Source organism: Onychostruthus taczanowskii, unplaced genomic scaffold (genome assembly GCF_017590055.1).
Source record: "Onychostruthus taczanowskii isolate IOZ18803 unplaced genomic scaffold, ASM1759005v1 scaffold9, whole genome shotgun sequence".
NCBI classification, from domain to species: domain Eukaryota; kingdom Metazoa; phylum Chordata; class Aves; order Passeriformes; family Passeridae; genus Onychostruthus; species Onychostruthus taczanowskii.
This window is the reverse complement of record NW_024506993.1, coordinates 16426324-16439872: the sequence shown is the minus strand read 5'-3', so window position 1 is coordinate 16439872 and position 13549 is coordinate 16426324. Positions and strand designations below refer to the sequence as shown.

At 38.9% G+C, this 13549-nt stretch overlaps 1 protein-coding gene across 1 annotated transcript in view; it reads right to left on the bottom strand.

The window, feature by feature from the left end:
- Positions 1 to 13549, bottom strand: part of DOCK3 (dedicator of cytokinesis 3) — a 185528-nt gene that overhangs the window by 121976 nt on the left and 50003 nt on the right. Inside the window, exon 6 of the mRNA XM_041426040.1 lies at positions 3343 to 3491. Coding sequence (XP_041281974.1) covers positions 3343 to 3491 — 149 coding nt within the window. The remainder of the gene's footprint in view (positions 1 to 3342; positions 3492 to 13549) is intronic.

Below are 13549 nucleotides of genomic sequence, written 5' to 3'. Positions count from 1 at the left end.
AGTAATATAAGCCTACAAACTCATCTTGTTTATGGCTTTTATCTGTCAAAAATATCAAGCTATTGGTGGCTCCCCCTCCTTACTCTGTTTCTGACCCAAAACATAGAGTACATATTCCACATTTATAGGGAAGGAAGTGTCTTCCCTGAATATGCAAGGAGACCTGGATGCTTTCTGGTAGTCTCCTGACAGATGCTACATTAATCTGAAAGAATCAGTCCTGAAGATCAGGTGAGATGACCTCTGATTTTCAAGTTGAATTACTTTGAAGAAAGCTTCATCTGCCTTTCTGGCACACAAGGTATTGCACATACTGCTGCAATTAGCTTTTGGCACTGAAGCAGAAGCAGAGGATTCACATTTCAAATAGAAGCTCTGTCAGGCAGATTCCTTCATCTGTTTTTGATGTAAAAGACTCCACAATGAAACAGCTCTTCATCAGCAAAAAAGCTGCATTCTGGTTTCCCATTCTAAGCAACAGTAAAAGTTGAAAGACTTATCCATTCATGCAGAAGCAAAAACCTAAACAAAAATTTCAAAATCAAGTATCTATTTTATTTGAAACGTGTTGGAAAATGAGATGAAGAACAGAAGATTCAACTTCATAATGTGACTTAGATGAGATGATAAATAGCAGACTTCAGCTTTATAACGTTTGTTTCATGCTTTACAACTTTTTCCTTGTTATTCACAGACCATTGGACACTTCCAATAGCATTTCAGACTTCCATAGATCAATATTATGGCCAATTGTATCATGCTGAAACATTGCTAGAAAGCAGAAGTATTTGCAATATTCTGTATAAAACCCAGCAAGATAAGCAGGAAAGAAAACAGCAGATAAGATTTTGGCTGTGCAAAAATACACAGAGATGCTTAAATGTGCAAGTCTAAAACCAGCAAGGGGCTCATCTGAAGGTACCAAATTCTCATTGGGAAATACAAAAACCTCTGGAGCAGCAATATCAGACCTGCATTTGTACAAACCTAAGCTACCTGGGGGTAAGTGGAACAAGGAAGAAAGCAGGAATGAATGAATGAAAAAAAGGATGAGTCCAGGATCTTTCTTTTGTACAGGGGAGAAAGAATGTGTAAGCAACAGAAAATGGAATGGCTATAGGAAGGGGCAATCAGTATTGTGTTAGAAAAATGATTAGCAACAATACAGGGGTTTAGCAGCAACTATTGTAAAATAATATTCCCACATTTAAATTGGCCAAACTACAGAGCAAAACTTCTTGGTATTTACAGTAAGCACAGAAAACTAAGCAAATAGAAGGTATGAAAACAGTCTAAATGAGCTCTTTCACAGAAAAAGAAATCTGCAGCTATTCATTCAAGGAGGGTATCTGTCCCTTGATTTCCATGAGCTCCTACCAGGACACAAGGGATGACTTCCAGAGCCACTGCCAGTGTATTTAAAGGAAAACTGTACCAGTTGAACAAAGTGAAAAAAATCAGAAATTGGTGATAACAAGTAGTATGAGTTTCATGTTTGCATCACTCCTTCCCAAAGAATACAATTCATTGATGATCAAGGTCAGGATAAAAAGAGTCTCTCACTACATAAGCAAACATGTTACATATTAGATGTATGAGATTACTGTTTCCTGAAAGCTGCTTGGCAATGGAATATCTCCTGTTACATTGCACTGTCTTGAGTAATTACATCCCTGCTCAAACTGCAGGGAACTCAAGCTTCTCAGACAACATTAATGCACATTAATAACAAATGCTTTTCATTTCTTTTATTTGCAAATCTCAGGTATGACAGAACAGCAATTAACACTATTATAATACTTGAGAAAGGGCAGTACTATATGAATATGTCTATGAAAGTCATTAGTATTGTTAGTAGATTAACACAGGAGGTCATAAGTTTTGTGATAAACCTCAGAGAGGGGGGGATAGAAGAAAGAGGCATAACTCTTCCAGAAATTCTGTGAAAAAGAGTAATAGTGCAGAAACACCCCTGAGGCTCCACAGATTTAGATTTAAATACTGCACGCATCTCTGATATCGTGCATCTCTTTCTCTAGGGAGTTCAATAGTTGTAGTAAGAAACAGAAATTTTTTTTTCCTGAAGAAGCATCCTGAGTAGATGAATATAATCCTGAACATATTTATGGACTTCACTGAGGCTTCTCCATAATTGTCATGCATTAAATTTACCTTTAAAGTTTGAATTACATTCCTATTTAATGGTTTTACATCAAAAAAGGTCTATAGGCACCTCATGGAACAACCTATTCTCTTCACTGCTGCATTGCTCTCTGCTCTTCTCATCTTTTTTTTCCTCACAGCATTTTTGCAGCTTCCTGTTGCTAATTTGATCCAAAAACTCTGAGCAAAACCAGGCAGGCATAATACTCAAAAACAGTCTCTTGGTTCCTATTTACTGGGAATAAGAATGGGAAATGTCTGTAATTCTGCACTGCAGAAAGACTTTTTGCAATCTATTGGTCTATGTCCTTCAGAGCTTTCTTTCAACAAGAGAGAAATGACGTGCAGCGAAGGGGCTGCTAAACCTTCATCAGGGTGCTCAGGTATGTCCCTCAGAGGGGGTTTTGAGGTAGGTGAAAGAATGGAATCAAACAAACATAGCTTCATGAAAAACACAGGGATTTTCTCCTTAGCTGTCAATTTACAGGACTCCTCCCCACTCCCACATGCTCATTAGCAGTAATCCCAGTCCCAGTGGGAAACTCTGTTTGTCTGAGAGTGAGTGTCACAACTTACCTGTCTGATCGACATCCCAGGACACATAAGTCTGGCCAAGGGCTGGTTTTTGTCTAATGGCAATTTATTATCATTTCTGTGTGAATGAATTGCAGCTGTCTTTGCCTTTAAAAGAACCTCTCCACAAAACCACCATGGAGCTGACCAAGGAAACTAAACCTCTGAGAAGTGTCATGATACAAAAAGTCTAAATATCACAGCCTCAGCCCCCATGTCCCTGGTGAACTGTGAGATTTTCTACTTTCTGCACCAACCATTGTAATACTTCCTCAATGGAAGAAAAAAATGTATTTTAAGTACCTCTGAACACATCCTCCCAGGCCTAATATTCTCTAGGTTGACACCAAGTAAGTGAAGCGACCTAATCCTTTTATAAATGCAGGGAGCCCTTGGAAAGGCCTACTGGTAAACAGCTCATTTCACACCAAGAGCAAAACTCCCTGTAGAAGGCAATAAATTCAGGAAAAATTTATACTTGATTTTCAAATAATCCCAAGTTCTCCCTGTGCACAAATACCATTGGAAAGAAAACGCTGAGTAGGGTTTTTTTTGTTAATAACAGTTACTTGAGAAGAATGAGAAGAAACAGGACCCAGTACTTACTCATTGCCCCAGTCCAGCCTCACTGTGAGGTGTCTCTTGACCTCTCGCACCTGATCCTGTGTCAGGTGCCCCGAGAGCAGCTGCCTGCGGAGGTCAATGAGCTCATTCATCACATGCCGCAGCTTGTAGAAAAGATCTACCTTATGTTTCTGTAAAGGCACATTTTTGGGAGGAGGGGGGAGGAGGGGGAGGGAAAAAGAAAGAGGCAAAGAGGGAGGAAAAAGCAGAAGAAAGAAAGAGAAGGGGAGAGAATAAGTGTGGAAAGAGAAAGTGTGAGAAAGAGAGAGAGAAAGAGAGAGATTAATAAGTTACCCAATTTTCATTTAATTACCCTAGAGGAACATCAATCCAGTTTTTGTGAGCCTTAAAATATTTACATCAAAAAGTAGTGTTAACTGATGCAATTCATACTAAGTAACTTCTTATTCCTGTGGTTTAGGTTCAATCTGCTAAGAGGCCCATTTTCTGATGGAACCTAATGCTAAATAAGAGGATTCATTAGGCACAGCAGGAATCGCTTCTTCCAATCATACAGTAAATGTAAAATTTTAGATTTAAAGTGATAGGGGTGAAAAAGTTTACTTCTGTCAGCAGCTAACTGAATGGCTCTGAGCAGGCAGCAACAATGAGTCACCACAACAAAAAAGCATTTTTAAATTATTTGTGATATTCCAGTTACTAAAGTTCAGCCAGGTATGAGGGGGGTGGGTGTGTGAAAATTCATTACCTGGCACTCTAAAAAGGACTAAAGCATTTAATAATAAAATCCACCAGGAAAATTACTTTGAAAGGGAAAAAATTCCATAGGTAATATAAAACCCCCCACACCACCACCATCAGTAAAGACAAATAAACAGAAAATATCCCCCAAAAACTTACACAACTAACACTGTAATCCTTTCCAAAAGAACTGGTATTATTCAATTATGGAAAAAAACCCTCTTCACCAAAACCAAATCCACTCCAACCAGACAGAAGTGGAAATACTTTTTTCCCCTGCAGGCAATAATTATTTGTGAATTCCCCAAAAAGGAAAGTTTGAGGCCAACAACCAAGGCCACCCATAAGAGAAGAAAAAATAAGGACATTTGTCCATTTGTCTCTCTTCTGGGTCAGCACTGTGTGTCAAGGGGACTCGTCTCCATCCAGTCTCCAATACTGCATAAAACAGCCAATGTGCCATGAAAGAGGAGCCCAAGAAGGAAAACAAGATCTCCTGATGCAGCTGGATGCTGTTATTTGAACAGCTGAGCTCCATTCCCTCTGCTTTGCAAAGCCTGAAGTGTTTGAATCTCACTTTGGAAAACACCAAGTGGATGGACTGACATGGAGACTTGATCAGCTGCTCCTGCCTCGATCACGTCTCTGCTTGTACATGAGTGGATTATAAAGCCCTCTAAACACAGACACCTGCATCTACCAAGATTACATCTGACAGAGGAACATCCACAAAGACAAACATAAGTGTTTTCTGTTGCAACACATTATTAGAACAAGTGTTTTTCAGTTGTTTACCAAAAATAGCTGAGATGAGATGAAAAAAGAACTTCCACCTACTTGAGTTTGTTTTCCTGTAAGACCACTAGATCTGCATGACTTAGGAAAACAGACATCAATGCAATCCATTACGATAAGCATTTTTAAAATTTCTCTGAACCTGATTACACATCTGTTTTGCTGAAGCAGGTTAAGCACAGATGGCATCATCAGTTGTTCCTATCAAACAATTTTGAGATGAAAAGATGCACAGTCTTTCAACTCTGCATCAATACTGGTTCTGGTCCCACTTGAAATAAAGAAAAACCAGACCTAACAGAAAGACATAAATTTCTGGGGCTGAAAAAATTTATGCAAGGAAGATAATTGTGCATAGCTGATAAGCTTAAAATCACTCAATTTTTTTTAGGTTTTATTACTAAATGTGGTCACAAGTAAATCTTATATAAGCTGTTAATGACAGTAGGTATAGGAAATGTCCATTTTTATGGTGTGGGAAATGTCCATTTTTATATGCTATTTATGTGAACAATAAAAGGTTGTTACTTTTTAAAATACAAGATGAAAACAAATGAGTTTGGTAGTATCAAAACAGCAAAGTAGGTATATTTTAATAATAAAATAGTTGGGAATTAAATTATCATAAGAATCATGTCCCAAACCATGATATTCAGACTTCCCAAGTAAACCTGCTAAGAGGGCCACTTTCTTGCTCCCATGATGATGGTCCAAGGTTATCAAAGCAGTCAGGTTTAGAACACCATGCTGGGTAAATTACAGTAGGTTCTATGGTTGTGTTTAAACAGTCATTTTATACAAGCCAAGGAGTATCAGAAGTACTTACTTTAAATACAAATAAAGGAGATTACAGAACATAAGTGTTTCACCTGCTTTAAACTGAATGCACAATTATTGAGAGAGAGCTAAACATAGGGTGTCCTTCCAGAAAATCCAAGGTCCAGGGCAAGGAAGGGAAGAAGAGAAAGTGAAAGCCAGCAGAGCTGTGGCTGTGATCTCAGGGAAGCTCTTATGAAGAACGAAATATGCAAGATCCATGATAGTGAAGGAAAACGCTCATGAGGGAGAAAGGAGAGCTAGAACAGAGTTGAAAGTGGCTTAATTCCAGGCTTGCAGGCAGAAGGGAGTTTGAAGCAGTCAAATCAGTTTCTAACATCCCTCCTCTACAGGAGCCCAGGGACTAATGAGCTTCACATGGGAGAGAAGGAAGGAAGGAGACACACAAGTTTTAATGACTTCTCTTTCAAGATGAAAAAAAACCTTCAAAATTCAATACTAAGCTAAATTACTCAGGATTCCTACCCTTGTGTAAAAAACCTGTATAAGAGATGGCCCCAGACACCACATTTAAGAAACAACCCCCTCCATCCCTCCCCAATCCTTCCATTTTAGTTAGAGCAGCACCATAAATAAACCTGAAATTTTATCATCTTGTTAGTAGTTAAATAAAAGATGTGCAAGTTAGTCTGATGTGTAAGCATTCGTTCTGTTTCACAGTTAATTTTCATACAATCTCTAACCTCTAATTTTTTCAGCTGGCTTTATCACAAGCTCCCAAGCAAGGAACACATCAGTCCATCCAGAATGACCTGCTGTGTGCATTTATAAATATATTTGGCAAATCTGGAATATAAAAGTAATTATTTCTGCAGAACTTTTATGGTAATAATTAAAATGAGACACAAACAAAGAACCTGGATGGCTTTAATGAATTGGGACTCTCCTCACAAGCAGCACAAGTCCTCTAAAACATCGTTGCCTCATTTTACTATCCCCAGACACAAAAATACATGCTGTATTTCTTTGATCTGTTATAAGTAACAAGTCACGCTTATCAATGTTTGGATCATCTTCAGATGTGCAGCTATGCGTCAAAAAGTGGAATTCTGACAGTGTTTTTTTTCTTTTAAGGACTCCGTATTAACTCTGTGGAGTTCAAAAGCCAAAAGATGGGTTTGGTGTGGAGCTTCCCCCACCTGGCCCCCCTCCCACTGGCAGGGGCAGGAGGAGGAAATGACAATATCGGTGGTCTGAAATAAAGACAGGGAGCTCACTCACCAACCACCATCCCAGCACAACAGAACTCCCTTGGGGAATTTATTTATTGCCATTCCAACAGAGTTGGGTGGGGAGATACGAAGACACAAAGAACCCTTGTGCTCAAGCACCCCCTTTCCAAGCCCTACATTTTTTCCCTTTACTCCCAACTCCTCCATCCTTCAGAGAATCACTTCCTCCCGACCATGTCAGGAGAATGGAGGGGTCAGTCCATGGCAGCTCCGCCCTGGTTCTCCCTCCTCCTCCCAGTTTTCCCCTGTCCAGGGTGGGTTCTGCCTGCACAGATGCCAGTGTGGATCCCAGCTCCACTGCCTGTTCACACCCCCCTGCTCAGCTCCAGTGTCTGTGGGGCTGTTTCTCCCCTTTCCCCCTCATCTCCCTGCCCCAAAGCTGCTGTCCCAGAGCCCCCCCAGCTGGGATCAGCCTCTTCCCTCACACCATGGCCAGGCCAACACCCGGCGCAGGAGCTCGGGATCCCGACAGCCCAGCTGGGCCAGAAACCCCAGCACAGGCCCCGCTTCCCTGGGTTCCCTCAGGGGGCTTGTGAAACACCACGGCTGCCTCTGTCATCTTCTCTAAATAAATACCACATCATATGAAAATACATAACAGATTGGTATATTACAGCAGATGACCTATTTATAGGCACTTTGTTACCATGACTTCATTTACCACCACTGTAAAGTCAGGATTTTGCCTCTCTCAAGAGCAGTCCCTTAAGACATCTCCTATAAAACTGTCTTAAGCTGTAATGAGGGAGAAGGGCACAAAAAATTATTTTCCTTATAAAAGCAAGTGAGTAGCTTTTCCCAGGTTCCTTGTTATGGATTTTGGTATCTACATTAGATATTAAAGCCTGCAAGCACCATCAGCACATGAAAGGAAATACTAAAGCTAGAAGCAACATAACAATCCTGCCTTTCTTCTCAGTTTTGTCAGGATGATTTTAATTAAGCAAATTACTTTATATTAAAACTCTGTTGGAATTTAAAGATCTTGGCAATATTTATAGTTTAGTCTTACTCAAAATCTGTAATATTATTACCATGCACACCTTAAACTTCACCTATCAAATTAGAGAGTATTCATCAAGTGCCTGTTGATCAATAAAGGTCAGACTACAGGTCAATATAAAGTTGTCTCAAAAATAGGAAAGAACTAAAAGTTTGTGTGGGAGATGTGGACAGTACACAGGTGTCCTGACTGGCACCCACAGCAAAAGCAATTTCAGAACACAATTAATACTTGTACATATTCATCAGTTCTCCATATGTGCCTAGACAGCTGGTCCTCTTGGATTACAGAACTAAAATGGACTTTAAAAATTATTAAAAAATACAAACAACAAATAAGTGAAAACAACATCAAGCAAGAATAAAGTAAAACCTCTCATAATTAAAACTACAAAGTCCATTTACTAAGGGTTGAGGTGGCATCCTGGGGTTTTCACAAGAGGCTGGGTTTGAGCTCACCCCTCTCTGGCAGGACACCATTAAACACTGAGAGTCACTGGATCACAGAAATGTTAAGGTTGGAAAAGGCCTCTATAATTGTCAAGTCCAATAAACAACAGAAGTCTTCCAAATCAAGTAACAGACTGAGAAAGGCATCTCAGTTTAGGTTTATTTTCATTCTTCTATCCTAAAAGTCTCTATTTATTAGTTCTCAATTTATTCATAAGGATGCATTATCATGAATTGTACTTATTTTGTCTTATGAATATTCCTAGCTTTCAGCTTCAAACAGAAATTATTTACTCCAATAAAAATATATCTAAATTGATTCTCTACTGTATTCACAGAGGGCATTTCAATTTACAGTTTGTAATAAAGCCCAGTAAACCAGAGGGACAAAAAAAATAAGTTCTTCAGACTTTTGCCATTGAAAATGAGTAAAATATCTTAAAATACTGACATGTGACAAGGGAAGAACTTAAGCAGTAAAAAGAATGATACAACATCAATAAAGAAAGCAAAAGCAGAGAACAACCAGCAAAACAAAGCCTGTACATGATAAAAAGAGATGTTGCTACAAGCCTTTCCTTTATATTAGATCAAATAACCTGCCTGAATTACCATATATCATACTTCAGTAGCAATTTTTTTCCAGATCTACTATGCCCTCATGCTTCTTCCAAATAGCTCAAAAGCTGAAAGATACATTGAATTTACATTAGTAACTTCACAAAAATGTTCCTTGCACTCTTGGCAACAATCCAAGGAGAAACCAACAATCCTGGCTCTCCCTGAGCTGCAAAATAAAACTAAATTCTCAGAAGAATGTAGCATGTGATATGAAGCCCTAAATCACAGAGAAGCTGACTGGATACAGGCACCTCACAGCAGCAGTGTATATGCAAACTTCTCACCCCCCCTTATTCCCCCTATTTCTCCTAAATGTATTAGAAATTCCATTTGTGCAGCGCCTGTGCTGGCCTCCCCCTCTCTTGAGGTGCATTTAATATGCTTTACCAGAAACCTTGTGCAGCAAAGCAACAACTGGATTGCCTCCAAAATAATTTCAGAACTCCATTGGATTGGATTGCGCATTTAAAAAAAAATTAAATGCATTCAAATTCTTTACAATAAACCAAAAACAACAATGGCTTGTTCTGCTCCAAAGTCCAAATGGTGTATTTAAATCAAAGCTATCTGCCAACACATCCAAAAACCTGGTGATATCTTTTATCTGCTGCAAACCAAACAAACACCCTACAGCCTTTCACAGCTTTAAACCCCTTGCAGAGGGGAGCCCAGGTAGCACTGCAGCAATAGTAGCACTTAAGGAACAGCAGGACACAGGAGGACAATCCTCACAATGTCAGCAAAGCTCTTTTGCCTTGAAAAAGCTGATCTCTTCCCTCAGATCTCCTATGAGGGAGGCCGTGGGTAAGATTTAAACCTGTTGTCACAATGCTCTCTGTTTAACAAATCAACGCATCTCAGTTCAGAGCTCTCCACAGAATATTATGAAGAAAAATGTTTTTACAAAGGGTTAGTCCCAATCTATTGCTCTTCTTCAAGAAGAGAAATGTTCTCCTATTTGTTTGTATCACCTCACAGACCTTAAATGATTAACTCACACTAATGTGCAATTCAGAGCCTATTTTTATAGTAACTCAGTATAGTACAAACAACTACTCCACTCTAAACATCAATTATGCCACACATGTAAATAGCTCTGAGTACAAGTTATTACACTCCCTGGCAGTCAAGATGTGCATCTTGACTCTCATATCTCTTCCTTATTTACATCTTCAGATGCCTGAGTTTTCTAATACAGCAACTTGGGACAAGTACAAGATGACAACATTTAACAGATACAGAAACAAGTTAAAACAAATCTAAGACAATTCTGATGTCTGACACTTCCTACTATCACTATTCATATGCTGTTGCTACTCTTAAACATCATCATCAGGAAATGCACCTTGGCCAGCATGAGACAGATATTCTGGGGTTAATTTGTGTTGTTTTAGCTTTTTTGGTTAACAGAAAAAATAGGATGCAAAGAAGGGAGACTGATCTTCTCCAGGAAGAAATACAAGGGGCTCTGTGGGATAATTACTGTGAGAAGAGGAAAAATTTGCTTGAAGAAATACCCTAAAGTAGCCCTCTGTCTAAAGCCCTGCCCTACCCTGGCTGCCACTGCTGACAGCTGAGGGCTGCAGAAAACCCTACATAATGAGACTGTGGCACAACCTGCAGCTTACCATTGCTTTGCTGAGATTGAATTGAGTTTCTCTAGCTTTAAGAGTGACAGCAACATTAACCTCATTTTCTAACATCATCATAAACTTTTAACAAAGCTTATGGAAATGGAATTGAAGGGGATAAACTTAGAGGTTTAATTCTTCATTTCGGTAATACTGCAAAACAAGTGACATTAACACTCTTTTTCAATCCATATTACATTTATTGAATTCTGTTCCAAATCCTTTGGATATTAAATGTACTTACTTGTTTTTATGTTGTAAGAACATCTTGCTCTAGACATTCTTAAATGTAAGAATGCACAATTTAGGATAAAACTCCATTCTGAGGAAAAAACATATGCATGCAAGGCTTTTGCTATTTAATTAAGGATGATTCCCCCCAGTCTTGAATGTCTCCATCATGACACAGATGTGTTAGGATACAACATGAAGGCAACACATTCTGCTTTATCATATTTCCTCAGAAGTATGACTAACAAGACTAGCTAAGTTAGCCTTCTGAAACACAACACACCAAGGAAAGACCCCAAGAACAAGAAGAGGCTTCTTTTTCCCACTGTGATCTTTTTTTAGGTTGTTATCCTGCTTTTTGTCCTGCTCCCTCCCCTCAGGATCCTGAGCTCTCCCATCCCAAGGTCACTGCTGCTAAGGACACTTTTGACCTCCACATCCCCAAACTTTCCTCCCCTGTTTGTAAACACAAGGTCCCAGAAGTGAAGGAGCTTTAATGAGCAGAACTCGAATTGGTACCAAATGTTCCCTGCTCACATCATCACCTTCCATTTTCCTCATACACTTGTGCCTCCTATTTACATTAAAACCACAGCCATAATGGACCTTTCCTTTTCAAAACACATTGCTGAATCACGTGGGATCTTCCAGAGGGAGAACCGATGGTCCTGAAATACAGCAAAGGTATTTGTTCTCCCATCACAAGTTCTGGTCCTACAAAGGTTGGAATATTGGTCAATGTGGCTGGAAGAGGAGCACTCCCACCCTCCTGCTGGCATCTCACCACAGCCATCCAAAACGCCTGCTACTGGGAGCACTGAGTGCCAGCAGACCCCACTTATCCTGATGGACTGGAAAAGGGGAAGCTGTGTGACCTTCACCTGACAAAGATCTAAACCTGGAGGACTTGAGGAAGATGCTGCATTCAACACTGACTGGTGCTATTCACCTGTAAGACAAGCAACAAACAAAAACATTCTGCTCTAAGAGAAACTGAAGCAGTATTGGATAAGTGTGGATGCCTCTACATTTCACACTTTCAGAAGACTTCACTATCATTTAAATGCAAAAGAAATGAAGGTACAGAAGAAAGTTTCCTACCCATAACTAAATGGTTACATTCTTTTGCAAATACAACATATCTCTCCACAAAAATCAGTATTTTAAGGTTGTTTTCTGCACGACAGAATGATATTACCTTTCACATCAGGTTTAAAGCAGAGTTAAATATTTTTGTTTACACTTTGAATAAACATGACATATTTATTGAAGTATTCTTAATAAATAATTAACATTCAAACTAATTGATAATTGTCATGCTAAGTTAGAACTTGCATGATAAATATCTTTGAAGAAATTCAAACGGATTACAAGTAAGTGTATTAGAAGTTCTGTCAGATAAATAGTTCCCCTTTAGCAGTGCCTTACTGTGCCAAATTTTCAAGCTGAAAAATACTTTCTCCCTTAAGCATTTCCACTGCATTTAAATCAAACATCTGCTGTTCCAATGCTATTTACATTCTTAAGAGGGAACTTCACATCCTGTGGGGTTCAAGGATAAAACCTGATACTTTCACCCTTTTCCAAGCTCCTCTCACAAAGTGTCCCACAGGGCACAAAATTAATATTCTCCTTCACATATTGAAGGGCTCTAGAAGGAGTATTACTGCTTTGGACCTGACAAACAGCAATTTTTCAGAGGAAAAAAAGCTCAAAAGAAGTCCCAGAATCTGTAGGACTGGGTCAGTACGAGTCATCTTGAACATTTTTAACAATTCTTTGTCAGGGTCCCTGAAGGTCATACAACACAAGTTCATTATGTTAGAGAAGATTTTGCCAAAAGCCACTTTAAAGTAGCATTAGGGGCGCTTAAAACACTAAGAAAAAAAACCACAAGCAAAACACACACCATTATTCCCACAAAATACAGAACACAGACCATTATTTGCAAACTGGTTTGATTAGTGCATTTTGTAATTAATGATCCTGGGCATGGTGCCACCATTTGTCTTCCAACACTTCTGTGAATCCCTAAAGAAATTTGCTGACTGGATTTCAGTGGTTTTCCAGCTAAACTGGCTAATGGAAATTCAAAACAGTAAAGGCATTTCAACTATGCCTCTCATAGACAGGTTCCAGTAATTTGCAGTTCTCTAAAAGAGACAATTTCAGCTTCAGAGGAACAGTTCTAAGGAACAAAGTCTGTGGGTTTGCAAAGTCTGAGATCACTGTCCAGCAGAAGAAAATCCTTCACAAGGGAATCAGTAGCACATTTACCCAGCAATTTCAATAGGGATTGATCCATTTCTACTGCTCCACACAGATGTTTAGTACAACTCTAATCTTTCCTGGAAGCCCTAATTTTGTCTCTATAAAATAGATATATAAAATAATAACTTGGCAGAGTTCAAAAACAGTACAACTATTTTCTAAGATTAAGACCAAGATGCACTGAAATTATGTACACCTTACTTGTAAGCTCAGGATTTTTTGGAGGGAAGCTGATCGCCCAAATTGTTTTTTAACTTAAAAAATCTACAGTTTCAGAATTGTCTGTTTCTGTTGTGCATTATAATGCAGTTATTTCTGTTCAAACATCAGAAACGAAACATAAAATTGTAAGAATATGAAAATCAAAATTCCCTTACACATGAGGACATTCTCATTACTGAAGTAATGATTCTTTAT